The sequence below is a fragment of the Somniosus microcephalus genome, chromosome 13 (assembly GCF_052327205.1).
Source record: "Somniosus microcephalus isolate GS21.2 chromosome 13, FLI_Smic_1.0, whole genome shotgun sequence".
NCBI lineage: Eukaryota > Metazoa > Chordata > Chondrichthyes > Squaliformes > Somniosidae > Somniosus > Somniosus microcephalus.
Genome location: NC_140999.1, coordinates 187,857,069 through 187,885,007, shown reverse-complemented (window position 1 = coordinate 187,885,007; position 27,939 = coordinate 187,857,069). Strand labels below are relative to the sequence as shown.

General features: G+C 49.0%; 1 protein-coding gene across 1 annotated transcript in view; it reads right to left on the bottom strand.

Annotated features, from left to right (window-relative positions):
* The window catches only part of rbpjl (recombination signal binding protein for immunoglobulin kappa J region-like), a 60,863-nt gene that overhangs the window by 14,145 nt on the left and 18,779 nt on the right, over nt 1-27,939 (bottom strand). The window contains exons 3-6 of the mRNA XM_086004298.1: nt 17,717-17,842; nt 17,039-17,109; nt 4,316-4,431; nt 81-255 (exon numbers count right to left, since the gene is read on the bottom strand). Of these exons, the coding sequence (XP_085860424.1) occupies nt 81-255; nt 4,316-4,431; nt 17,039-17,109; nt 17,717-17,842 (488 nt within the window). The remainder of the gene's footprint in view (nt 1-80; nt 256-4,315; nt 4,432-17,038; nt 17,110-17,716; nt 17,843-27,939) is intronic.

The window sequence follows — 27,939 nt, the reverse complement described above, 5'->3', positions numbered from 1 at the left end:
TGACCCTACACATCCCAAAAGTTGGCTGAAACACCCCCCCCTCCCCTCCCCTCCCCGCCACCCAACACAATGATACTTACAGTCTGCATTCTTAATGGATTGCTTTTTCTGGGAAGGTTTTGAAATGACTTTGATGAGTTTACTGTAGAAGGTCCCAACCTCTTGACCATTCCCGAGGAAGAGTCTTAAAAATATCCGGAAGTGTTTGCGTTTGTCAGCATCAGATATGTACAGTGCTTTGGCACAGCCGAACTTCTGTCGGACAACAAAGTACGTGAAATAGAATATAAACTAAAAGGTACAATTATAACGCGTGTTCAGAGAGAACAGAGAGATCTGGGGAGTCACCTACACAAATCGTTGGAAGGAGGCAGGACAAGCTGATGACGCTGTTACAAAAGCATACGGGATCATTGGCTCCATAAATAGAGGCATAGAAAGCAAAAGCAAGGAAGTTATGCTAATCCTTTCTAAATCACTGGTTAGGCCTCAGCTGGAGTATTGTGTCCAATTCTGGGCACCACACTTTAGGAAGGATGTCAAGGCCTTGGAGAGGGTGCAGAGGAGATTTACCAGAATGGTACCAGGGATGAGGGACTTCAGTTATGTGCAGAGACTGGTGAAGCTGGGATTGTTCTCTTTACAACAGAAATGGTTGAAAGGAGATTCAATAAATTATGAAGGGTTTTGAAAGAGTAAATAAGGAGACACTGTTTCCACAGACAGGAGGGTCGGTAACCAGAGGACACAGATTTAAGTTTTTTTTAATTTGTTCCTGGGATGTGGGCGTCGCTAGCAAGGCTAGCATTTATTGCCCATCCCTAGTTGCCCTTGAGGTGGTGGTGGTGAGCCGCCTTCTTGAACCGCTGCAGTCCGTGTGGTGAAGGTACTCCCACAGTGCTGTTAGGGAGGGAGTTCCAGGATTTTGACCCAACAATGATGAAGGATCGGTGATATATTTCCAAGTCAGGATGGTGTGCGACTTGGAGGGGAACTTGGAGGTGGTGGTGTTCCCATGCGCCTGCTGCCCTTGTCCTTCTAGGTGGTAGAGGTTGTGGGTTTGGGAGGTGCTGTCGAAGAAGCCTTGGCGAGTTGCTGCAGTGCATCTTGTAGTTGGTACACACTGCAGCCACGGTGCGCTGGTGGTGGTGGGAGTGAATGTTTAAGGTGGTGGATGGGGTGCCAATGAAGCGGGCTGCTTTGTCTTGGTCGTGTCAAGCTTCTTGAGTGTTGTTGGAGCTGCACTCATCCAGGCAAGTGGAGAGTATTCCATCACACTCCTGACTTGTGCCTTGTAGATGGTGGAAAGGCTTTGGGGAGTCAGGAGGTGAGACACTCGCCGCAGAATACTCAGCCTCTGACCCGCTCTTGTTGCCACAATATTTATGTGGCTGGTCCAGTTAAGTTTCTGTTCAATGGTGACCCCCAGGATGTTGATGTTGGGGGATTCGGTGGTGGTAATGCTGTTGAATGTCAAGGGGCGGTGGTTAGATGCTCTCATTGCCCGAGTTAGTTATTGCCTGGCACTTGTGTGGCACGAATGTTACCTGCCACTTATCAGCCCAAGCCTGAATGTCATCCAGGTCTTGCTGCATGCGGGCACGGACTGCTTCATTATCTGAGGAGTTGCGAATGGAACTGAACACTGTGCCGTCATCAACGAACATCCCCCACTTCTGACCTTATGATGCAGGGAAGGTCATTGATGAAGCAGCTGAAGATAGTTAGGCCTAGGACACTGCCCTAAGGAACTCCTGCAACGATGTCCAGAGGGGAGGTGAGGTGACTTTTTTTAAGCAGCGAGTTGTTGTGATCTGGAATGCGCTGCCTGAAAGGGTGGTGGAGGCAGATTCAATAGTAACGTTCAAAAAGGAATTGGATAAATACTTGAAAAGGAAAACATTTTCAGGGCTATGGAGAAAGAACAGGGGAGTGGGACTAACTGGATAGCTCTTTCAGAGAGCCAGCACAGGCACGGTGGGCGAATGGCCTCCTTCGGTGCTGTATCATTGGACGATCCTATAAAGTAAATTCACTCCAGAAAATAATCACTAAAATGTTTGTGGTACTGGCTAAAAATATTTTTTTAAACCACTATTTCCCCTACATTGTATCCCCTTTTGCCTCGGTCACTGGACCCCCTATGCTGCCACTCTCGTCCAGATTGTCCAAGTGTCTTGGAGAGCTCCATGCCTACTGCCAAGGGGCAGTCTGCAACCAATCGGAGTCATGGATTCCTTCCTGAGGTGGAACACTCTACTTCTGCGATAGGACCCCATCTGGTGGCCAGGCTGGGAACTGACACATAGAAACATAGAAGATAGGAGCAGGAGTAGGCCATTCGGCCCCTTGAACCTGTTCCGCCATTTAATGAGATCATGGCTGATCATCCAAACTCAGTACCCTGTCCCTGCTTTCTCCCCATATCCCTTGATCCCTTTAGCCTTAAGAAATATATCTAACAACTCCTTGAATATATTTAATGAATTGGCCTCAACTGCCTTGTGTGGTAGAGAATTCCACAGGTTCACCACTCTCTAGGTGAAGAAATTCCTCCTCATCTCAGTCCTAAATGGCATACCCCTTATCCTTAGACTGTGACACAACTGAGTCAGGTCCACCGTGTCCCACGGAGCTACAAACCCTCAGCTTCTTTTGGGTTATCGAAACCCAACAAGAAAAGCTGAGCTTGTGACATCTCCTTGCCTCCAGATTGCCGATGTCGTCTGCTTCACATCGCCAAGGAGTTGAAGCTTCTGTTGTGCGTATTTGTAGCGTTCTGATTAACATGCTCACGTCAAGTGCACGCTATTCAAGGGAACTTCAACTCCCTGAACTCTTCCTTGACTGAAAATATCTGATGGGACGTCCTTGTAGTTTGACTTGAAAGTTGCTGACCTACTTTGGCTCAGTGTCCGGCAACGCCTCAATTTTAAAATTCTCATCCTTTGTTTTCAAACCCCTCCATGGCTTCGCCCCCCTCACTATCTCTGTAATCTCCTCCAGCCCCATAATGCCCCGAGATCTCTGCGCTCCTCCATTTCAGGCCTCTTGCGCATCCCCGATTTCCAGCGCTCCACCATTGGCGGCCGTGCCTTCTGCTGCCGGAGCCCTATGGACTTGTTTCTGGGACTTCGTGCAAAAGTAGAAGAGGCAGAAGCCTGGAATGCTGACACTCCTTCATGTTCACTTTTAGAATCATAGAAATTTACAGCACAGAGTGTGGTCATTCGGCCCGTCGGGCCTGTGCCGGCTCTTTGAAAGAGCAATCTTGCTCAGTCCCACACCCGCGCGCTTTGTCCGTAACCCTAGCAAACCAGCCCACCTGAAGAAACTGGGGTTTACAGCCAATGAAGTACTTTTTGAAGTGTAGTCACTGTTGTAATGTAGGAAACGCGGCAGCCAATTTGCGCACAGCAAGCTCCCACAAACAGCAATGTGATAATGACCAGATAATCTGCTTTTGGTGATGTTGGTTGAGGGATAAATATTTGGCCAGGACACCGGGGATAACTCCCCTGCTCTTCTTCGAAATAGTGCCATGGGATCTTTTACATCCACCTGAGGGGACAGACGGGGCCTCAGTTTAACGTCTCATCCGAAAGACGGCACCTCCGACAGTGCAGCATTCCCTCAGCACGGCACTGGGAGTATCAAGCTAGCTCTTATGCTCAAGTCTCTGGACTTAAGTTAAGCAGGACTTAACTTCACCGCCAACTAACCCTGGTAGAGCCTTTAAGTCCTACGGCACCGCACAGCTTGCCAGTCTCGAGTGCAGATTTTCAGGTGGTGGTTCTGCCCAACCCTTACCCAACAAGGCTTCTTCGGCAGCACCTCCCAATCCCGCAACCTCTTCCACCTAGAAGGACAAGGGCAGCAGGCGCATGGGAACACCACCACCTCCAAGATCCCCTCCAAGTCACACGCCATCCTGACTTGGAATTATATCACCGATCCTTCATCGTCGCTGGGTCAAAACCCTGGAACTCCCTCCCTAACAGCACTGTGGGAGTACCTTCACCACACGGACTGCAGCGGTTCAAGGCAGCGGCTCACCACCACCTCCTCAAGGGCAACTACGGATGGGCAATAAATGCTGGCCTTGCCCGCGACGCCCACATCCCATAAAAACAAATTTAAAAAAAACATATTTAAAGCAGCTGAACTGGGGACAAACAGCTGGGTACCGCCAAGATCATCGGCAGCTTGCCAAAAGCACATCACCCAACCTACTCCCTGGGGGATGGAATGCCAGGGCCAAGGACTTTAATGTATGCCGCTAAAGTACATAAACAACTGTTCTCACCATTCTTACCTTAGAGTCCGGCTGTTCTTCAAAGTTGATCTTCAATGCGTCTCCTTGACTGTTCCCCGCGCTGTCCAGTCCCATGTATGCACAGAGCCTACAACTCGATTCATCCAGCCCACATACTAAAACAAAAATTGGTGTCGGTCACCAACGGCAAGTTGCTCATGCTTTGCCCATCTAGGCTAGGGCGATATGTTTTAGAGCTTTAAGTCGCGCCGAGATTTTTGAAGGGTCTGCTCCACTGTACCACAGCTGTTCCCCTCCATCTGCGACACACTGAAAGGGGCACTGCCGTCAGGAACGTTGTTCCCCCCGCCCCCCCCCCCCCAGTTTCCTCAGACATTCTGCCATCGTCCCGCTGTAACTTGGTTGGAAATGTGGCGTAACATACAAGATTCTGAAGGAGGGGATTGACAGGGTAGATGCACAGAGGTTGTTTCCCCCTGGCTGGAGTGTCTAGAACTCGGGGTCACAGTCTCAGGATAAGGGGTCGGCCATTTTAAGACTGAGATGAGGAGGAATTTCTTCACTCGGAGGGTTGTAAATCTTTGGAATTCTCTGCCCCAGAGGGCTGTGGATGCTGAGTCTTTGATTATTTTCAAGGCTGAGATCGATAAGATTTTTGGACTCTAGGGGAATCAAGGGATAAGGGGATTGGGCAGGAAAGTGGAGTTGATGTCGATGATCAGCCATGATCTTATTGAATGGCGGAGCAGGCTCGAGAGGCCGTATGGCCGACTCCTGCTCCTAATTCTTATGTTCTTATGTAACCCCATTCAGGCGGTGATGTGCCTCAATAAATCCGAGACTCCATGTTAGCGAAACAAAACAAGGCTTTTATTGACTTAGAAGGTAACACACAGAGGAGAATGTATCTTCCATCCAGAGGTCTGCCGTACTGGATGTGCTGCAGGCTGGGCCAGCTTACATAGGAGCCAGGTATGGGCGGAGCCCTACACACAGTACAATACAATGGAAATGAAACTGAAACCAACCACAGTCACAGGCAGAGAAATACTGATGAGTGATGAATGGAATATTTCATCACATTCACCCCTTCTATAGATTTAGTCTGTTCGGAGGTTTGATAGTCCTCTGCGACCGACGTGGCTGTTATGGTGCCGCGGGTGTCGGCTGGGTGTCCCCGGTGGCCTCCTGGGTCTCTGCCGGGGGTGCCGCCAGGGTTGTTGAAGGGGTAGTTGGTGGGGGTACCGTTGGTCGATGTTCTTCCGGGGGTGATGAAAGAGTAGTGGGTGGGTAAGAGTTGCTGTGGTCGTTGTTGCTGCTGTTGTCGTGGTTGTTGTCGTTACTGGCTGGGGTGACGTCTTTTATGGACACGGTGTCCTCCCTTCCGTCGGCGTGCCGGACATACGCGTATTGGGGGTTGGCGTGGAGTAGGTGCACTGACTCCACGAGAGGGTCCGTCTTGTGGCCCCTCACATGCCTTCGCACGAATACCGGACCTGGGGTGGAGAGCCATGACGGCATGGATACGCCTGAGGTGGATTTCCGGGGAAAGACAAACATTCGCTCGTGAGGCGTGGCATTAGTGGCAGTACACAATAGCGACCGTATCGAATGGAGCACATCTGGGAGGACTTCCTGCCAGCGGGAGATAGGGAGGCCTTTGGTCCTTAGAGCTAGAGTGACTGCTTTCCATACTGTCCCGTTCTCTCGCTCCACTTGACCATTACCCCGGGGGTTGTAGCTGGTGGTACGGCTCGTGGCGATCCCCCTGGACAGCATGTACTGGCGTAGCTCTTCACTCATGAAGGACGCCCCCCTATCCATATGGATGTAGCTCGGCATACCGAACAGGCAGAACAGGCTGTTGAGGCATTTAATGACCGTGGCGCTGGTCATGTCTGGGCAGGGGAAGGCGAATGGGAAACGAGAGTATTCGTCCACAATGTTCAGGAAGTAAACATTGCGGTCGACGGACGGGAGGGGGCCCTTGAAATCTAAGCTGAGCCGCTCAAAGGGCCGTGTAGCTTTGATTAAGTGGGCTCTATCTGGGCGGTAGAACCGAGGCTTGCACTCAGCGCAAGTGCGACAGTTCCTGGTCAGGGACCGAACTTCCTCAATCGAGTAGGGTAAGTTGCGGGACTTTATGAAGTGGAACAGCCGCGTGACCCCTGGGTGGCAGAGGTCATTTTGGAGGGTCTGTAGCCGATCCCCGGTGGTGCTGGCACACATCCCTCGTGAGAGGGCGTCGGGGATTCGTTAAGGGCCCCTGGCCGGTAAATGATGTCATAATCGAAGGTGGAGAGCTCGATCCGCCACCTAAGAATCTTATCATTTTTAATCTTCCCCCTCTGATTATTATTGAACATAAACGCTACCGACCGCTGGTCGGTAAGTAGGGTGAAGCGTTTGCCGGCTAGGTAGTGGCGCCAGTGGCGCACTGCCTCCACAATGGCTTGGGCCTCCTTTTCTACGGAGGAGTGTCTGATCTCGGGCCCTTGGAGGGTCCTCGAGAAGAAAGCTACGGGCCGCCCCGCCTGGTTGAGGGTGGCTGCCAAGGCAAAGTCAGACGCATCACTTTCCACTTGAAAGGGAGTGTTCTCGTCCACTGCCTGTAGCGTGGCCCGCTCGATATCCTGCTTAATGCTTTTGAAGGCGGCATGGGCCTCAGCAGAGAGTGGAAAAGAGGATGCTTTCAAGAGGGGGCGGGCTTTGTCGGAGTAGTTGGGGACCCATTGGGGATAATAAGAAAATAACCCCAGGCACCTTTTCAGGGCTTTGGGAGTGTTGGGCAGGGGCAGCTCCCGTAGGGGGCGCAATCGGTCGGGGTCTGGTCCGATTTCCCCATTCTCCACCACGCTGCCTAGTATGCAGAGGCGCGTGGTGTTGTAAACGCACTTGTCCTCGTTGTAGGTGAGGTTGAGTTTTTGCGCGGTTTTCAGGAACCTCTTGAGGTTCGAGTCATGATCCTGCTGGTTGTGACCGCAGATGGTGACGTTGTCGAGGTAGGGGAAGGTTGCCTGCAAGTGGTGGTCATCGACCATGCGGTCCATCTCCCTCTGGAAGACCGAGACCCCATTCGTCACCCCAAAGGGGACTCTGAGGAATTGGTAGAGGCGTCCGTTCGCCTCGAAGGCGGTGTACGGGCGGTCCTCTGGTCTGATAGGGAGCTGGTGGTACGCTGACTTGAGGTCAATGGTGGAGAACACCCGGTATTGGGCGATTTGGTTCACCATTTCTGATATGCGGGGTAGCGGGTAGGCGTCTAGTTGGGTGTACCTGTTGATCGTTTGGCTATAGTCGATCACCATCCGTTTCTTCTCGCTACCCCTTACCACCACTTGGGCGCGCCACGGGCTATTGCTGCGTTCAATAATGCGCTCTTTCAGGAGCCTATCTACCTCGGTCGCGATAAACCGCCTGTCCTCCCAGCTGTACCTCCTGCTTTTGGTCGCTATTGGCCGGCAGTTAGGGGTAAGGTTCGCGAATAGCGAAGGCGGCTTTACCTTCAGGGTAGCCAGACTGCACACTGAGGGGCGGCTGGGACCCACCGTAATTGAGCGTGATGCTTTGGTGGTAGCACTGGAAATCCAGGCCCAAGATCACGCTCGCACATAGATTCTTCATGATTAATACTTTAAAATTATCGTATACAGTTCCGTTAACGGACAATTGTACCGTGCAGTAACCCATAATGGTCGATGTCTGGGTTTTATCAGCCATAGAGATGGTACCCCGAGTAGGGACCACCTTTAGGGAGAGTTGTTGTACCAGTTCAGGGTGGATAAAATTCTCCGTGCTTCCACTGTCAATTAAACATTTAACCCTGCACCCGTTTACCTCGATGTCCACCATTGATTTGGATAGCGGGTGCGGCCTGGTCTGGTCCACTGTGACCGATGCCACTGTAGGGCCCTGATCGAGACAAGATGGCGTCCACGCTGTCTGCTCACAAGATGGCGGACCCCATGAGGTCGGGCAAGATGGCGTCCAAGATGGCCGCTCCCACGGCGCACACGCGGCGGTGGCGGGTTTTCCGGCGGGGTTCCCTCTGCACACCTTCCCGAAGTGCCCCTTCTTACCGCACTTAAAGCAGGTGGTGCCTTTCGCCGGGCACAGGTTTCTGGTGTGCTTCGGCTGCCCGCAGAAGTAGCAGTTGGGTCCCCGACGCGTCGCGGCTGTCGTAGGGCTTCTGGGGGGAGAGCGGGGCCCCGACGGTGTCGGGCTGCCGGGCGGGGAAGATGCCTTCCAAGATGGCGGCGCCCTTGGTGCACACGTGGCGGCGTGGACGGCGCGGGCTGAAGAGTAGGCGTCCGAGTTTCTCTGGGCCACATCCAGGGATCGTGCTGTGTCCGCAGCCTGTTTCAGGTCCAATCCCGTTTTTTCCAGCAGTCTCTGCCGGATGTAAGTGGAGCTGAGGCCTGTGATAAAGGCATCGCGAACAAGCTCGTCAGTGTACACTGCGGCTTTTACATCTTGGCACTTGCAGTCTTTGCCAAGCGTTTTCAGGGTGCCTAGGAACTCCTCCACCGATTCCCCAGGTCGCTGTGCGCGAGTAGCGAGCAGATGCCTAGCATACACCTCATTCGTAGGCTGCTGGTAATGCGCCTTTAAGATGTCGCAGGCGGCCGGGTACGTGTCGGCGTCTTGGAAGAGGGGGTAAACCCGGTGGCTTACCCAATTCCGCAGAATTCTGAGTTTCATACTCGCAGCGTCCGTAGCGTCTTTGACGGCTGCGGAATTGTCCAGGAAGAATTCCATACACATAAACCAGTGTCCGAAGCGTGCCGATGCGTCCGAAGCATGCTGGTCCAAATCCAAACGTTCGGGTTTCAAGAGTTGATCCATTGTGTTGAAAATTAAGTCAATAAAATTGATGTGCCTCAATAAATCCGAGACTCCATGTTAGCGAAACAAAACAAGGCTTCTATTGACTTAGAAGGTAACACACAGAGGAGAATGTATCTTCCATCCAGAGGTCTGCCGTACTGGATGTGCTGCAGGCTGGGCCAGCTTACATAGGAGCCAGGTATGGGCGGAGCCCTACACACAGTACAATACAATGGAAATGAAACTGAAACCAACCACAGTCACAGGCAGAGAAATACTGATGAGTGATGAATGGAATATTTCATCACAGGCGGGCAACCAGGTTTCCCGCTGCACTTTTGACAAGGTTACAGCAGTGCAGTAGCCAAAAGGTCTGAGGGAATTCGGGGTCGAGGTTCCCGATTAACGAACCAGAAGACTCAATAAATATCCACCAGTCAAAGAATTGTCAATATTCACGGTCAGGCCTCAGTTGAATTTGATTGGCAAGCTGCCAGTGCCCAATGGGTGGGAGGCGATTGAAAATCAGGTGGCACCTCCACAGAGACAAGCTAGACATTAAATCTTATTCATGAGGGGGCGGGTGGGGGGCAATCCTGCGGGAGGCACTTCTTGGCTGGCAACTCCTCGTGGCCTCACAGAGATCAGGGGACACGGAGGTTTTTGGCCCTGTTTTCACAGCGGCCCTTTAGGGACTGCTGGTTAGGCTGCTGTAGGTTGGGTACCACTGGGTGGAACTGCCGACAGGTAGCCGAAAATTGCGCTGGGGTCCTACTACCAGCGTAGGACCCCTCTTTAAATATATTTCACCAGACTGATACCTGGGATGGCAGGAATGACGTATGAGGAGAAATTGGGTCGATTGGGCTTATATTCACTAGAGTTTAGAAGAATGAGAGGGGATCTCATTGAAACTTATAAAATTCTAACAGCACTAGACAGGCTAGATGCAGGAAGGATGTTCCCGATAGTCGTGGAGTCCAGAACCAGGGGTCACAGTCTAAGGATAAGGGGTAAGCCATTTAGGACAGAGATGAGGAGGAATTTCTTCACCCAGAGAGTGGTGAACCTGTGGAATTCTCTACCACAGAAGGCAGTTGTGGTAAACCACTGTTTGTATTCCACTGTGTACATGCCTGGACATGCCTCGGCTGACTCCTCCCACAAGTCCTAGTATAAAGGTGACTGCTCCCCAGCCCTTTGTATTTCTGGACCGGTCGACCACTCGAGGCAGACCTTCATTCTTTTGTTAATAAAAGCCTTTAGTTACTCTCTTAACTCTCAGTCTTTTATGAGTAATTGATAGCGCATCAGCAGTAGAGGCCAATTCATTAAATATATTCAAGAAGGAGTTAGATATATTTCTTAAGGCTAAAGGGATCAAGGGATATGGGGAGAAAGCAGGGACAGGGTACTGAATTTGGATGATCAGCCATGATCGCACTGAATGGCGGAGCAGGCTCGAGGGGCCGAATGGCCTACTCCTGCTCCTGTCTTCTATGTTTCTATGTTAAATAGGCTCCCGTCTGTTTCGGCAGCTGCCTATTGCGATGCCCATTCAAAAATCAAATCGAGCGGACCGTGGACACTCCTGTGGGCAGCAAGTTTATTGGCCCAGAAATTCGGCTCTCCATGGGTGAGTACGCACGGGGTACTCACCCGTAGGCTGAATGGAAGTGCGGGTTTCCTGCATGCACTGCGCATGCACGGGAAACCGGCACTTTCGATCCTCTGAACGAAGGGGTTCAGAGGTCGAACGCGCACGCAGGGGAGGCTGCGCGTGCGCTTTGAACTTAGTTTTTTTTTTTTTTTACAGGTTTTCACGCGAGGTTAAGCCTGCAGGATTTACACATTTAAAAAGCAGGCGTAAGGCCTGCTTTTTACAAGGTAAGTGGTCAATTAATTAAAATTAAAACATTTTTTCCACAGGTTTATTTAAATACTTTAAAAGCAAAGTAAGTTTATTTTTAGGCCCTTTTTTTATAAAATTATTTTTTCAAAAATTTAAATTATTGTTTAAAATAGTTATTTAATGTAATTTGTAGTTTATTGAAAAAGTGTGATTTTAAAAAAAAATTATTTGAAGGTTTAATGCTATTTTGAGGCCCGTAGTATTCATAGGTTTAGACAGGTCTTCCTGTCAATCTTATGAATGGGCTTTTCCCATGGCTCACGTGATCCCAGGGGGCGCATCGCACTAACTACGCCCCTGGGACACGCAAGCACAGCGCGCCGGCAGCTGGACCAGGCCCCGGATCGGAATTCCACGGGGCCCTAAAGCTCAACTGCCGGCGCGCAAGATAAGTGCAGGTCGGGGGCTTGTATCCGCGGGAAGCCCCCGACCCGAATTTCTGGGCCAATATATATATTTTTTAAATTTCCGTCTCTCTACCGCCGTGTTTTTCACCATCTCATTAGCGTCCATACTTGTGCAAATTAAGCAGCAATCCCGTGAATGACAAACAACTGTTGTACGAAAGACAGTTATAAGGCCTAGAAATTCACTTTGGGGCGGCCAGCTCGCTCGCGCCCAAAGGTTAGCGCTGGGCGGGGAGCCATTAGCGATCATCAGATATTCAGTGTTTGCGCCCCAATTCGGAACCGGGCGCTATACCAGGGTGTGCCCGCCTCCGCTTGGGGCGCTGACACTGAATTTCAGCGCTCTTGGCGCCGCTGCGCCAGCCGCTGCGGAGCGGCAGGCTGCGGTACTGCAGGCCTCCTCCTTCTCTTAAGGGGGAGCTGCCTGCAACGGGGAGATCGCCGCTGGAGAGTGCCGGCAAATGAGCCCGGCACCACGGAGAAGTGCCGGGTTCGCGGAAAGCAGCCGGCAATGCCGCGGGGGGGGGGGGGGTGGAGGAGGCCGGGGAAGGAGGTGCGGGCAGGCGGCCGCCAAAAAAGCGGCCGGCCGCACCTTCCCCTTTAAAGCGCCCCACTAAGGCTACAGCACGGCCCCGTTTTCTGGTCGCTGTTTGCGGCCGCTTCGGAGGAGGCGGCCGCTACTAAATATGGGGATCGGGACGGTTTCGGGACGGAACCGGGGCACTGCGCACACCGATGACGTCATCGGTGCCGGCGCAGCGCTAACGGCTACCGCCGCCAATACCGCTGCGCTGAATATCAGCGCAAACTCATTTTTGGCGCAGAAGCCCTCTTTAGGCGGTAACTGGCCGCAAAGCTGGCAGCGCCTTAATGAATTTCTAGGCCTCAGTCTTTTCGCGTGGAATAACCTGACATCACGAAAGAGAATTTGCCCCTGAACAGAAACTAGCAATATAACGGCAATTTTCCTGATTCTGTCTGGAAACTTCCACAACATCCTCCAATACCTTCTACAACATTCTAGTAAATTCCGAAAGAGTCTAGAGCTGAACTCATGTTGCCAAAACAGCTGCTTTTACAAGTATAGCTGTAAAGTGGGAGGAAGTTCTGTTGCTATACCTTCAGAAAGTATCGAAAAAAAACAACACTGAGAAACAGTGGAACAAGCGGGTTATCACCACCCTCTTGAAGGCTCAAGTCTAACAGTTATTTGCATTAATACATTGCTGGCTTGCACATCATTTGTGAGTTAAGTATGGCCTTTTCAAATCTTGGAATTGGGACAAATCCAAAAGATGCCTTGTACGTTTGTTCTCTGATAGCTCAATGAGTTTGAGGGGATGCAACACCGCCACCTCCAAGTTCCCCTCCAAGTCACACACACCATCCTGACTTGGAAATATATCGGCTGTTCCTTCATCGTCGCTGGGTCAAAATCCTGGCACTCCCTCCCTAACAGCACTGTGGGAGCACCTTCACCACACGGACTGCAGCGGTTCAAGAAGGCGGTTCACCGCCACCTTCTCAAGGGGCAACTAGGGCCAGCGACGCCCACATCCCGTGAATGAATTTTTTTTAAGTTCCTAGTCATAGAAACATAGGATCAGGAGGAGGCCATTCAGCCCCTCGAGCCTGTTCCGTCATTCAATCAGATCATGGCTGATCTGCACCTCGACTCCATTTACCCACCTTTGATCCATATTCCTTGATACCCTTACCTAACAAAAATCTAGCGATCCCAGTCTTGAAAGCTTCATTTGAACCGCAGCATCCACAGCGGGGTTTTTTGGGGGGAGGGTTGGGGGAAGGGCGGAGTTCCAGATTTCTCCTACCCTGTGTGTGAAGAAGTGCTTCCTGGTTTCACTCCTGAACGGCCCAGCTCTAATTTTAAGATGATGCCTGATGTAATAAAACTCACTACACACTTGGTTTGAGTATAAAGCAAGGCTTTAATCAACTTGTTTCAGAACATGGAGGTCTAGTTGTACTTCACTAGTTCCTTGTCTTACAAAATGTCCCTGGCAAGCTGGGGCCGACGCCCGAGTATTTATATACTCCTTGGACGGCGCCACCAGCTGGCCGTCCAGTATTATTTCACAAGTAGTTTCTTGATGAATGATGAGATTTATAACAATGCCCCCTTGTTCTGGATTCTCCCACCTGAGGAAATAGATTCTCTTTATCTACCCTATCTGGTTCAGCAGAAATCCACAGCATAAAAGAGTTTAACATTCACTGTCATTCTCACTCCAAGAGTGCTGGTTTCCGAAATTGAAATGTTAGCATCAAGTGTGCATTTCTTGAGGTTACGGTTAAAGCACATTACTGCAGAAAAGCAGAAGGAGAATTGCCTTGCAGTTAACTCACGCTACAAGGTAATGGCTGATTTTGATACTGGGTTTTTAAAAATATTGAATACCCCCACACAAAAAAGGAAATCACACCCTTTAATTTGCAAAAAAAAAATGATGGTGTTTTTTTTCCGACAGCAATGCCCTTTTAAAGAAGGTGCCAGCTGTCCGATTGCCTCAGCAGACCTCAAGGACCCCAAGGCACAAAACAGAAGCTACACGAAACTCCCTGTTCAGTAGTCCAAGGAATGACTGCAACCATCACTGGCTTACACACAACCAGAGTACAAACCGACACTGCATCTCTTGGGGGACATATCTTGCTTCCTAATCTCGAAAATGTATTAATCTGTTTTGTAAAACCTGATTCTGCTCCTTTGCCGCAGTGCGATAGGTTAGTGGGCCGGGAGTGAAAGCATTAGGAGAAAGTAACGGATTTTAAAAAATTGCTCGTCAACAAAGGTGATGCTTCCCCCAGACTGGGGCTCCACACTGTTTCCTTCTGTTCTATCTCTCGTTCGTCCCTGTGGGACAGATCCACACACAGCCCAGTCCTGATTAAAGCAGAACTACTTTGCCAAGAAATGTTATGCTTGGACTGGGCTAATCCTGGATCAGGATTTCTCTAATCCTTAGGTGCGAACCTTAGTGCCCAGTCCACTTAATAGTTCATTCAGAGACTCAGTTTAAACAAAACTAACAGAATGCGAGACTCCAGACTGAGGCCGTTTCGCCTTCCTAAATCGTCCCATTGGCTCCATGTTAAGCTTGGCAGAGGGTTGACTATGTTTTGTGGACACAGCTTCGCTAAAAGCAGATAACTGTGAAGCATTTCACGCTTAGATTGGGAATTCTATACATTGGGAATAAACGGGAAGTGGTGGCGTGCAGTGGAATACTCAGATTGGATCACAATTATGCTTGGATCGCCTATCCTTTTCTCCAGAGCTGATTTACGTGTTTTCAAGCTAGGTCGTAATGGCGGGGACAGCGAGGAAAGGGAGCGGGTTATGTTAAAAAGAGGCAGAGCAGTTTCATCTGTTCCTTATACCGTCAGAAATCTCAAACCCCCGTGACAGACTTTTATTTTGTGATCTTTAGAGTAAAGCTGTTTTTTGGGGGGGGGGGGGGGGAAGTTTAAACACGGCGATATTTGTACAGAGGTTCCTGTGTTAAAATAGCAACATCTCAAAATAAAAAACCCTGTTTGGTTTTAATTTTTTCTGATGAGAGGAAGCTTTTGTTTGGTGAATTATTTTGGAGGATTCACCGAGGGACGATATTGATAGGAATTCAGGAGAAACTTGCTTAACCAGTGTTATAAATCTCATCATTCATCAAGAAACTACTCATGAAATAACACTGGACGGCCAGCTGGTGGCGCTGTCCAAGGGGTATAAATACTCGGGCGTCGGCCCCAGCTTTCCAGGGACATTTTGTAAGACAAGGAACTAGTGAAAGATAACTAGACCGCCATGTTCTGAAACAAGTTGATTAAAGCCTTGCTTTATATTCAAACCAAGTGCGTAGTGAGTTTTATTACATCACCCAGCGAGTGGTGAGAATGTGGAACTCGCTACCACAGGGAGTGGTTGAGGCGAATAGCACAGATGCATTTAAGGGGAAGCTGGATAAACACACGAGGGAGAAAGGAATAGAAGGATAAGCTGATAGAGTGAGATGAGGTAGGGTGGGAGGAGCTCGTGTGGAGTATAAACACCGGCACAGACCTGTTGGACCGAATGGCCTGTTTCTGTGCTGTAAATTCTATGCGAGACACTTTCTCATTTCAGGCACTCAAGCAATCCAAGGTCAAGCTAACCGCAGAATCAAGTGTTTGGCAGTCTGCCCTAAAAACAGGCCTCAGCCTCAAAACGGGCAGTGCCAGCTGCACTAAAGTAGCATTTCCACTCCGCTACACTTTCCATCAAGTGTGAGATGGCCAATTTGGTGCCAGACCATGGGCCGTATGCCCATGCCCACTAGGTCGCTGCTGCACCAAACCCATTCCTCATCCGACTCTTGCAGCCAAACAACAGAGGGGAAACCTCGCCTTAGCGATGTGAACCCAGAGGTGAAAGCTCAGTGTATTCATCCACTGCCCCAAAACGCCTCAAATACTATTTTTTTTCATAAACTTTTTTTTTTTTTTTTAATTGTAATACTTCCATCTAGCGCACCCTGCAAATTTAACCTCTCTCCGGGTCAGCCAATCGGAGGAACGTGGCAGTGGGCCAATTGTTTGAAAGTCATCTTTGAAGGAACATCTTGAGTATTGTGTGCAGTTTTGGTCGCCTTATCTGATGAAGGATGTTCTTGCCATGGAGGGAGTGAAGCGAAGATTCATCAGGCTGATATCTGGGATGGCAGGAATGATGTATGAGGAGAGATTGGGATGATTGGGCTTGTACTCGCTGGAGTTTAGAAAAATGAGAGGGGATCTCATTGAAACTTATAAAATTCTGGCAGGACTGGACAGACTAGATGCAGGAAGGATGTTCCCGATGGTCAGGGAGTCCAGAACCAGGGGTCGCAGTCTAAGGATAAGGGGTAGGCCTTTTAGGACAGAAATGAGGTGGAATTTCTTCACCCAGAGAGTGGTGAACCTGTGGAATTCTCTACCACAGAAGGTAGTTGAGGCCAATTCATTAATATATTCAAGAAGGAGTTGGATATATTTCTTAAGGCTAAAGGGATCAAGGGATATGGGGAGAAACCAGGGACAGGGTACTGAATTTGGATGATCAGCCATGATCACATTGAATGGTGGAGCAGGCTCGAGGGGCCGAATGGCCTACTCCTGCTCCTGTCTTCTATGTTTCTATGTCAGAAATTCCTGGCAATCGCGTAAGGTGGGTTGGGAGGAATTTTACGTCTTTCTTTCCCCCCCTTAAATGGCCTTGGGTTTTTTTTTTGTTGCCTCTCCCAGGAGGTTACACAGCTGATGGTGGGGAGGCGAGTGTCAAAGAGCCAGCACCGGCACGATGGGCCGAATGGCCTCCTTCTGTGCTGTAAGGTGCTATGAGATTCTAATCATGAGGCTTCCGGCATCGCGACCACGTGCGGGGCGGGACTGATGCGCCAGGCGGTCCTCTCCCGTCCGTCATTTTCAACAGCAAAACATCTCGTCCCCTCAGCCAACACCTTTCGGTCTAACCTTTCTCCGTCTGTCAACCGTTACATGCAGATCCTGAATAATAGATTCACTCCAAACGCCACGTAATTTGCTAAGCAAATACCCCGGTCAACATTAAGACTTCCTTACATTTCAGTTGCTCGTGTTTTAATCTCCATCCTGGGCCGGTCAGGTAGACAGACGGTGGAGGGCAGAAAAACCTAAAATGGGATTTTAAAGAAAATCTGCTATCAGTCAAGTTAATGGCTTGATGTTGGCTAGTGTTGCAAGTTGAATTAAATTATTTCTCTCTCTCTCACTGCTTCCCATAAGTGGACTTTGTCCCCTATGTACATTGACCCTGAGAATATCTCTAACTCTCAATCAGGGGAACTTTCACACTCCGAATCACTCACTTTATAAGTCATTGCAGTCAATAAAATGTAAATAAGAACATAAGAAATAGGAGCAGGAGGAGGTCAGACGGCCCCTCGAGCCATTCAATGAGATCATGGCTGATCTTCTACCTCAACTCCACCTTCTCGCCCAATCCCCATATCCCTTGGTTCCCTTCCTATCCTAAAATCTATAGATCTTGTCTTGAATATACTCAACGACTGAGCATCCACAGCTCTCTGGGGTGGAAAATTCCAAAGATTCACAACCCTCTGAATGAAGAAATTCCTCCTCATCTCAGTCCTAATTAGCTGACCCCTTAACCTGAGACTATGACCCCTAGTTCTAGACTCCCAAAATACTTCCAAAGAAGGTTAAAAATATATGGATATAAGTGTCTTAGGTCTGAGATCTAAGGTTGTGACCTCTTACCTCTTTTCATTCCCATATGATTTCTGAGCAACCTTAGCATGCAGAATCAGCACAGTCTGGTCAGGGCGCTGCTGGAGGTATTGGCGTACAATGTCACGGGTCACAGTGGGCTGATCCGGGCCAGACCTAAAGAGGGACATAATGGATGATGTTTGATGCCACAGATCTGCGTACTCACTATTTGTCAATGACAGTAATGTCAAATCATGTCTTGCTGGAGCCCCGGTCTCAGGGACGAAAGAAAGACCTGCATTTATATAGCGCCTTTCATGACCACCCGACGTCTCAAAGCGCTTTGCAGCCAATGAAGTACTTTTTGAAGTGTAGTCACTGTTGTAATGTGGGAAACGCAGCAGCAAGCTCCCACAAACAGCAATGTGATAATGACCAGATCATCTGTTTTTGTTCTGTTGATTGAGGGATAAATATTGGCCCCAGGACACCGGGGAGAACTCCCCTGCTCCTCTTCGAAATAGTGCCGTGGGATTTTTTACATCCACTTTAGAGAGCAGACGGGGCCTCGGTTTAACATCTCATCCGAAAGACGGCACCTCCGACAGTGCAGCCCTCCCTCAGTACTGCACTGAGAGTGTCAGCCAAGCTTTATGTGCTCAAGTCCCTGGAGTGGGGACTTGAACCCACAACTTTCTGACTCAGAGGGGAGAGTGCTACCCACTGAGCCACAGCTGACACTCCAAACAAGCTCCAACACGCAGTGGAGGAGACAACTCCCCGACATGCGGAGCTCTTGTTTCCACATACACCACTCCTGGATAGCTACTGAGTGAAGGTCAGATACGAATGTGAAAAGGAATAAAAGGACCTATAGGATTAACAGTCCCTTATTTTTTGAAGACTCTTTCACTCACTCTACACTGAGATAACCCCCCACCCCACTCATTTTCTAATGACATTTCCTTTGCTTTCTCTTACTGGCGGTAAGTAGGAACGAGGAGAAATTGTGCAACCACACAGCGGGGTGGAATCCCAGCACAAACACACAGCGGGGTGGAATCCCAGCACAAACACACAGCAGGGTGAAATCCCAGCACAAACACACAGCGAGGTGGAATCCCAGCAGAAACACACAGCGAGGTGGAATCCCAGCACAAACACACAGCGAGGTGGAATCCCAGCACAAACACACAGCGAGGTGGAATCCCAGCACAAACACACCGCGCGGTGGAGTCCCAGCACAAACACACAGCGGGGTGAAATCCCAGCACAAACACACAGCAGGGTGAAATCCCAGCAGAAACACACCGCGCGGTGGAATCCCAGTACAAACACACCGCGCGGTGGAATCCCAGCACAAACACACAGCGGGGTGGAATCCCAGCACAAACACACAGCAGGGTGAAATCCCAGCACAAACACACAGCGAGGTGGAATCCCAGCAGAAACACACCGCGCGGTGGAATCCCAGTACAAACACACAGCGGGGTGGAATCCCAGCACAAACACACAGCGGGGTGGAATCCCAGCACAAACACACCGCGGGGTGGAATCCCTGCACAAACACACAGCGGGGCGGAATCCCAGCACAAACACACAGCGGGGTGGAATCCCAGCACAAACACACAGCGGGGTGGAATCCCAACACAAACACACAGCAGGGTAGGCCAGGAATGAAATCCCAGCACAACTGCACATCTGTGCGGGCCAGGAGGGAGTCATCGACACCAGGCCCAATGCAGTCATCTTTGGCGCCTAAGTTAGATGCAAACCTCTCCAGGGAAGCCCTGCAAATCCTGCAGCAACGTAAAAGGAACGGTGTCTCGGTGTAACTGGTCCATGTCCAAATTTTCCTGGCCTTTGCACCTAGGAAATAGGCATTCCTTGGGGGCAGAGGCCAGGGAAATCAGCCCTGATATTTTCCCACAAATGGACATCACTTGTATGTCTGCATGAGGGACCTAGTATTTGTGGAGACAGGTTTAAGCAGTCTGATCTGTGCGATTCATTCAGAAATAATCTAGAGATTAGGACGTGCTGTTACGGTTCCTAGTTGCCCATGAGAGAGCGTATCTCACTGCTCATTGGGCCATTTTTTAATTAATTTGAGATGTGGGTGTCGCTGGCAAAGCCAGCATTTATTGCCCATCCCTAATTGCCCTTGAGAAGATGGTGGTGAGCCGCCTCCTTGAACCGCTGCAGTCCGTGTGGTGAAGGTACGCCCACAGTGCTGTTAGGGAGGGAGTTCCAGGATTTTGACCCAGCGACAATGAAGGATCAGCGATATACTTCTAAGTCAGGATGGTGTGTGATTTGGAGGGGAACTTGGAGCTGGTGGTGGTCCCATGGGCCTGCTGCCCTTGTCCTTCTAGGCGGTAGAGGTCGCGGATTTGGGAGGTGCTGCCAAAGAAGCCTTGGCGAGTTGCTGCAGTGCATCTTGTAGATGGTACACACTGCAGCCATGGTGCACCGGTGGTGGAGGGAGTGAATGTTTAAAGTGGTAGATGGGGTGCCAATCAAGCGGGCTGCTTTGTCCTGGATGGTGTCGAGCTTCTTGAGTGTTGTTGGAGCTGCACTCATCCAGACAAGTGGAGAGTATTCCATCACATTCCTTATTTGTGCCTTGTAGATGGTGGAACGGCTTTGGGGAGTCAGGAGGTGAGACACTCGCTGCAGAATACCCAGCCTCTGACCTGCTCTTGTTGCCACAGTATTTATGTGGCTGGTCCAGTTAAGTTTCTGGTCAATGGTGACCCCCCCAGGATGTTGATGGTGGGGGATTCGGCGATGGTAATGCCGTTGAATATCAAGGGGAGGTGTTTAGACTCTCGCTTGTTGGAGATAGTCATTGCCTGGCACTTCTGTGGCGCGAATGTTAACTGTTTTCATTGTATTGAAATGGAAGGTACGCAATGCATTGGAGCTCTTGCGCGAAAATCTTTCCAAACAAGAAAGTATTCCCGTATCGAGAGTCTTGCTCCATCCGTCAGCTCCTAGTTCAGCGTTACTGGCTGTCAGTTTGATGAAAGAAAGATGACGTTCTGTTGCAGCGACCCATCAGATAGCCTGAACATGAGAACATTCTTGACATTAATCCAAGTAGTCTGCGGTCAATGGATAGGGCTACATTATCAGCTCCTCCAGGATGTGAGCCTGACCTGCTCCAAACTGAATACTTTGTTAAAATAAAATCATACAGAAGGAAGCCATTCGGCCCATCGAGTCCGTGCCGGCTCTCTGTAGAGCAATCCAGTCAGTCCCATTCCCCCGCTCTATCCCCGTAGCTCTGCAAGTTTATTTCCCTCAAGTGCCTATCCAGTCTCCCCTTGAAAACATTGAGTGTCTCCGCTTCCACCACTTCCATCAGCAGCGAGTTCCAGGTCCTCACCACTCGCTGCATAAACAAGTTTTTCCTCACGTCCCCTCTGTATCTCTTGCCCAAAACCTTAAATCTCTGTCCCCTAGTCCTTGTACCATCAACTAGTGGGAACAGCCTTTCCCCGTCTAGCCTATCCAAACCCGTCATAATCTTGTACACCTCTATCAAATCATCCCTCAACCTCCTTTGCTCAAATGAAAACAAATCCAGCTTCTCCAACCTGTCCTTGTAGCTAAGATCCCCATCCCCAGAACCATTCTGGTAAATCTCCTCTGCACCCTCTCAAGGGCCTTCACATCCTTCCTAAAGTGTGATGACCAGAACTGGACGCAATACTCCAGTTGTGGCCTAACCAGTGCTTTATAAAGGTTCAGCATAACTTCTCTAATTTTGTACTCAATACCTCTATTTATGAAGCCCAAGATCCCGTATGCTTTGCTAACCATTCTCTCAATATGTCCTGCCACCTTCAGGGACCTATGCACATTAACTCCCAGGTCCCTCTGTCCCTGCACACTCTTTAAAACTGTACCATTAAGTGTATATTGCCTCTCTCTGTTCCTTCTGCCAAAATGCATCACCTCACACTTCTCTGTATTAAATTCCATCTGCCACTTGTCTGCCCATTCTGCTGGCCTTTCTATGTCATAGAGTTATAGAGTTATACAGCACAGAAAGAGGCCCTTCAGCCCATCGTGTCTGCGCCGGCCATCAAGCCCAGTCTAATCTAATCCCATTTTCCAGCACTTGGTCCGTAGCCTTGTATGCTATGGAGTTTCAAGTGCTCATCTAAATGCTTCTTGAATGTTGTGAGGGTTCCTGCCTCTACCACCCTTTCAGACAGTGAGTTCCAGATTCCAACCACCCTCTGGGTGAAAAAGTTTTTCCTCAAATCCCCTCTAAACCTCCTGCCCCTTACCTTGAAACTATGCCCCCTGGTTATTGACCCCTCTACTAAGGGGAAATGTTCCTTTCTATTCTATGTCCTGTTGTAGTCGATTGGTATCATCCTCACAGTTTGCCACACCCCCAGATTTGGTGTCATCGGCAAAGAGCTCTCCAATTAGTCCCACTCCCCCCTCTCTTTCCCCACAGCCCTGCAAATTTTTCCCCTTCCAATATTTATCCAATTTCCTTCTGAAAGTTACTATTGAATCTGCTTCCACCGCCCTTTCAGGCAGCGCATTCCAGATCACAGCAACTCGCTGGGTAAAGACTGTGATTACGAGGACTGGAATGAGGCTTTTTAAACAGGCAATTAAGAGATTCATGGCTAACATCGGAATTCGGAGCCTAATTCGCTTTTGCTTTCATTGAGTTTTACCAAGTTTACCGGAGCTTGTTTAAATCACACTCTGCAGTTCCGAGGCCAATTGCGACTCACCATTTGTAAATGTTCCAAGTAGCCAATCTTCATGTTTGGGCCTTGACAGCGAGTGTCAATAGATTCTTCAACCATGCGGGAGGGATCAGCTTCACAGCTGCATCTAATCATAGCTCACACAGCACTTCCCTGTAGGAGATCACTGGACAGAGATCAGGAGTGGGAATGGATAGCAATCAGGAGTGGGAACTGATGGTGATTGGGAATGGAAAGCAATTGAGAAGGGATAGAGATCAGGAATCATAGAAATTTACAGTACAGAAGGAGGCCATCCAGCCTATTCCCACTTCCCAGCTCTTGGTCCGTAGCCCTGTAGGTTACAGCACTTCAAGTACATATCCAAGTACTTTTTAAATGTGATGAGGGTTTCTGCCTCTACCGCCCTTTCAGGCAGTGAGTTCCAGACCCCCACCACCCTCTGGGTGGAAAAAAGTTCTCAACTCCCCTCTAATCCTTCTACCAATTATTTTAAATCTATGTCCCCTGGTTATCAACCTGGTCCTCTGCTAAGGGAAATAGGTCCTTTCTATCCACTCTATCCAGGCCCCTCATAATTTTATACACCTCAATAAGGTCTCCCCTCAGCCTCCTCTGTTCCAAAGAAAACAACCCCAGCCTATCCCATCTTTCCTCATAGCTAAAACTCTCCAGTCCTGGCAACATCCTCGTAAATCTCCTCTGTACCCTCTCTAGTGCAATCACATCTTTCCTGTAATGTGGTGACCAGAACTGTACGCAGTACTCTAGCTGTGCTCTAACTAGTGTTTTATACAGTTCAAGCAGAACCTCCCTGCTCTTATATTCTATACCTCAGCTAATAAAGGAAAGTATCCCATATGCCTTCTTAACCACATTATCTAACTCTCCTGTTACCTTCATGGATCTGTGGACCTGCACTCCAAGGTTTCTCTGTTCCTCTACACTTTTCAGTATCCTACCATTTATTGTGTATTCCCTTTCCTTGTTAGCCCTCCCCAAATACATTACCTCACACTTCTCTGGATTGAATTCCATTTGCCACTTTTCTGCCCACCTGACCAGTCCATTGATATCTTCCTGCAGTCTACAGCTTTCTTCCTCACTACCAATCACATGGCCAATTTTTGTATCATCTGCAAACTTCTTAATCATGCCCCCTACATTGAAGTCTAAATCATTGATATATACCACAAAAAGCAAGGGACCTAGTACTGAGCCCTGCGGAACCCCACTGGAAACAGCCTTCCAGTCACAAAAATACCCGTCGACCATTACCCTTTGCTTCCTGTCTCCGAGCCAGTTTTGGATCTAACTTGCCATTTTCCCTTGGATCCCATGGACTTTTACTTTTCTGACCAGTCTGCCATGTGGGGCCTTGTCAAAAGTCTTGCTAAAATCCATGTAGACTACATCAGACACTACCCTCATCGACCCTCCTTGTTACCTCCTCAAAAAATTCAATCTAGTCAGATATGACCTTCCCTTAACAAATCCATGCTGACTGTCCTTGATTAATCCGCGTCTTTCTAAATGACAATTAATACAGTCCTTCAAAAAATTTTCCAATAATTTTCCCACCACCGAGGTTAGGCTGACTGGCCTGTAATTACTCAGTCTATCCCTTTCTCCCTTTTTAAACAACAGTACCACGTTAGCCATCCTCCAGTCCTCCGGCACCACACCTGTAGCCAGAGAGGATTGAAAAATGGTCAGAGCCTCTGCTATTTCCTCCCTTGCTTCTCCTAACAGCCTGGAATACATTTCATCCGGGCCTGGGGATTTATCCACTTTCAAAGAAGCTAAACCCCTTAAAAGGAGTGGGGATGGATAGTGACTTGTATTCTTTTATTTATTCCCTGGGTGTGGGGACTGGCAAGGCTGCAGTTATCTCTATGTTGTCAGAGATGTAATTTATTCCACATCAACAATGGGAGCATCAAAGGCAACGGAGAGACATCAGGATTGAGAAATGGATAGCAACTGAGAGATGGCGACCAGGAATGGGAATGGATAACGACTGGGAAGTCAATGGAGCGGAGGAGTAGCAAAAAATAGCGATTGGGAATGGGCAGCGATCAGGAATGGGAATGGTTGGGAATGGGCAGGGATCAGGAATGGGAATGGATAGCAATGGGAATAAATAGTAATCAGCACTGGCTGATCACCCTAACCAAGGGGAGCCGAGACAACATAGAAACATAGAAGATAGGAGCAGGAGTAGGCCATTCGGCCCCTCGAGCCTGCTCTGCCATTTAATGAGATCATGGCTGATCATCCAAATTCAGTACCCGGTCCCTGCTTTCTCCCAATATCCCTTGATCCCCTTAGCCTTAAGAAATATATCAAACTCCTTCTTGAATATATTTAATTAATTGGCCTCAACTGCCTTCCGTGGTACAGAATTCCACAGGTTCACCACTCTCTGGGTGAAGAAATTCCTCCTCATTTCTGTCCCAAATGGCTTACCTCTTACCTTTAGACTGTGACCCCTGGTTCTGGACTCCCCGCCATCGGGAACAGCCTTCCAGCATCTAGTCTGTCTAGTCCTGTTAGAATTTTATAAGTTTCAATGAGAACCACTCTCATTCTTCTAAACTCTAGCAAATATAAGCCTAATCGACCCAATCTCTCTTCATACGTCATTCCTGCCATCCCAGGTATCAGTCTGGTGAATCTTCGCTGCACTCCCTCCATGGCAAGAACATCCTTCCTCAGATAAGGCGACCAAAACTGCACACAATACTCAAGGTGTGGTCTCACCAAGGCCCTGTACAACTGCAGCAAGACATCCTTGCTCCTGTACTCGAATCCTCTCGCTATGAAGGCCAGCATACAATTTGCCTTCTTAACCGTCTGCTGCACCTGCATGCTTACCTTCAGCGACTGGTGCACAAGGACACCCAGATCTCGTTGCACTTCCCCTTTTCCCAATCTATTGCCATTCAGATAATAATCTGCCTTCCTGTTTTTGCCACCAAAGTGGATAACCTCGCATTTATCCACATTTTACTGCATCTGCCATGCATCTGCCCAATCACCCAACCTGTCCAAATCGTACTGGAGTTTCTCGGCATCCTCCTCACAGCACACACGCCCACCCAGCTTTGAGTCATCTGCAAACATGTAGCACTCCTGCTGGTTGAGATCCGCAAACTCATCCCAAACCAGCAACTGAACCTTGAACCTACTTTATCTGTACTTTATCTGTAAAGCATCCAACACTGGGGCTGGGGGGGACATTCAGCAGTGAGTCACTAAATTAATATGAATATTTGGACTCCATATGAATAAGATATTTAAAAGACAGGCTGAAATTATTAACTTAGACAAGGCTCGTGTTGACTGCCTCAATAGCACGGTGCAGAAACCCAGTACGTGTGGGTTTTGCGTCTGTACAGTGGGCAACTGTTTATTTGAAACTTTTTAAGAATTATTTATATTGAGTCTTAAGCTTCAAAACTGTAGCAGTGTTATCGCTGTGAGTCACTCCTGAAATAAACTGTATTTGGGGGTTTGAGACGACTTGGTCTGTTGTACGATCCCGAATTCGAGGAGGCGAGTCCAGGCTTCAGCAGTGGGCACTGCAGAACTGATCAGTCACACGCACCAAAGCTGAACGCTGACAGTATATAACAACTTGCATTTATATAGTGCCTTCAACGTATTAAAACATCCCAAGGCACTATAAAGAGCGTTTTAAAACAAAATTTGACACTGAGCCACATCAGGAGATATTAGGGCAGATGACCAAAAGCTTGGTCAAAGAGGTAGACTTTAAGGAGTGTCTTAAAGGAGAGACAGAGAGGTTTAGGGATGGAATTCCAGAGCTTAGGGCTTGGCAGCTGAGTGGTATATATGGGAATATACTAATCCCTGTCTGTCTCAATCTTTCTTGTCTCTATTTTATTGACACTATAACTCTCCGATAATACTGCGTTCATCCAGTTCTGGCCTCTCACGCATCCCCGCTCCCTTTACCCCCATGATGGCGGCCGTGCCTTCAGCCAGCTAGGCCCTAAGCTCTGGAATTCCCTCCCTAAATTTCTCTGCCTCTCTCTCCTCCTTTAAGGTCCTCTTTAAAACCTACCACTTTCGCCAAGCTATTAGTCACCACTCCTAATACAGGAAACTTTCGATTTACCGGCATCTAAATAACCGGAAATCTCGGTTAACCGGCAAACTTCAGGAGTAGGTTCAGGTAACTTTTATTACGTGCCTTCCTCCATTTTTTGCTGTGCAAGGATGTGGCTGCAGCTGTTGCTAAGCTACAGAGACGCTTGCAACTTGTGGCCATTGTTTTGAAGCTGTGGGTTTGTTGCTTTATACAGAGCTCTGAGTTCCGTATCTTTTACTATAGCGTTCGGTTATCCGGAATTTTTGATGAACCGGCACCACGTCGGTCCCGTCCGTGCCGGATAAAAAAACGTTTCCTGTAGCGCCTTCTTTGGTTCGGTGTCATTGTTTGTCGGATTACGCTCCCGTGAAGCGCCTTGGGACATTTCCTACATCAAAGGGCTTGACATTCTTACAGGGCTTGACAGGGTAGATGCAGGGAGGATGTTTCCCCTGGCTGGGGAGTCTAGAACCAGGAGGTCACAGTCTCAGAATAAGGGGTCGGCCATTTAGGACTGAGACGAGGAGGAATTTGTTCGCTCAGAGGGTTGTGAATCTTTGGAATTCTCTACCCCAGAGGGCTGTGGAGGCTCAGTCGTTGAGTATATTCAAGACAGAGATCGATAGATTTTTGAACATTAAGGGAATCAAGGGATATGGGGATAGTGCAGATGAGGTAAAAGATCAGCCATGATCTTATTGAATGGTGGAGCAGGCTCAAGGGGACAAATGGCCCACTCCTGCTCCTATCTTATGTTCTTAAAGGCGCTGTATAAATACGTTGTTATTGTTGTTTTCTGAACTTTCCTCTCTTGCTCCTTCTTATCTCCATTGTGCAAACTCATCCTTCTCCTTACATTCTCACTGTGTTGAAATTAAGATCTAACAAACTGTCTCCTAATGTAACTATGCTTTTCAAAGATCTCAAATCTGTAAAGTTCCTTACTTAGAATCATAGAGTGATGCAGCCCATCGTGCCTGTACCGGCTCTTTGGTAGAGCTATCCAATTAATCCCATTCCCTCGCCTACAATCTACAGGCTCTTAATATCCCAAACTTGGTGTCACTATCTAACACTATTCGCTCAACAAGAACCCAGCCACCGGCCGCAACGCTGGAGTCCTTGAGCTCGGTGAGACCTGAAAGGTGGAGGAGCCTTGTGGAGAAGACTAACTTCACTCACTCCAGCAGGAAAGCATGAGCCCTGCTCCGTCAACGTCGCGGGGCAAACCCCGCCTATAAACACAGGACGATCATCAGCGCGGACCCCATTGCATCCCACTTGATACAAACATCAAAGGCTCCGGTGGACAAAGAATTTTGATGCCAGGTGATGCAGCAGCTTTCCACAAACTTGATGCGGCACCAAGATCGTCAACTCTGTCTGATCCATTCATCTTGGACGAATTAAAC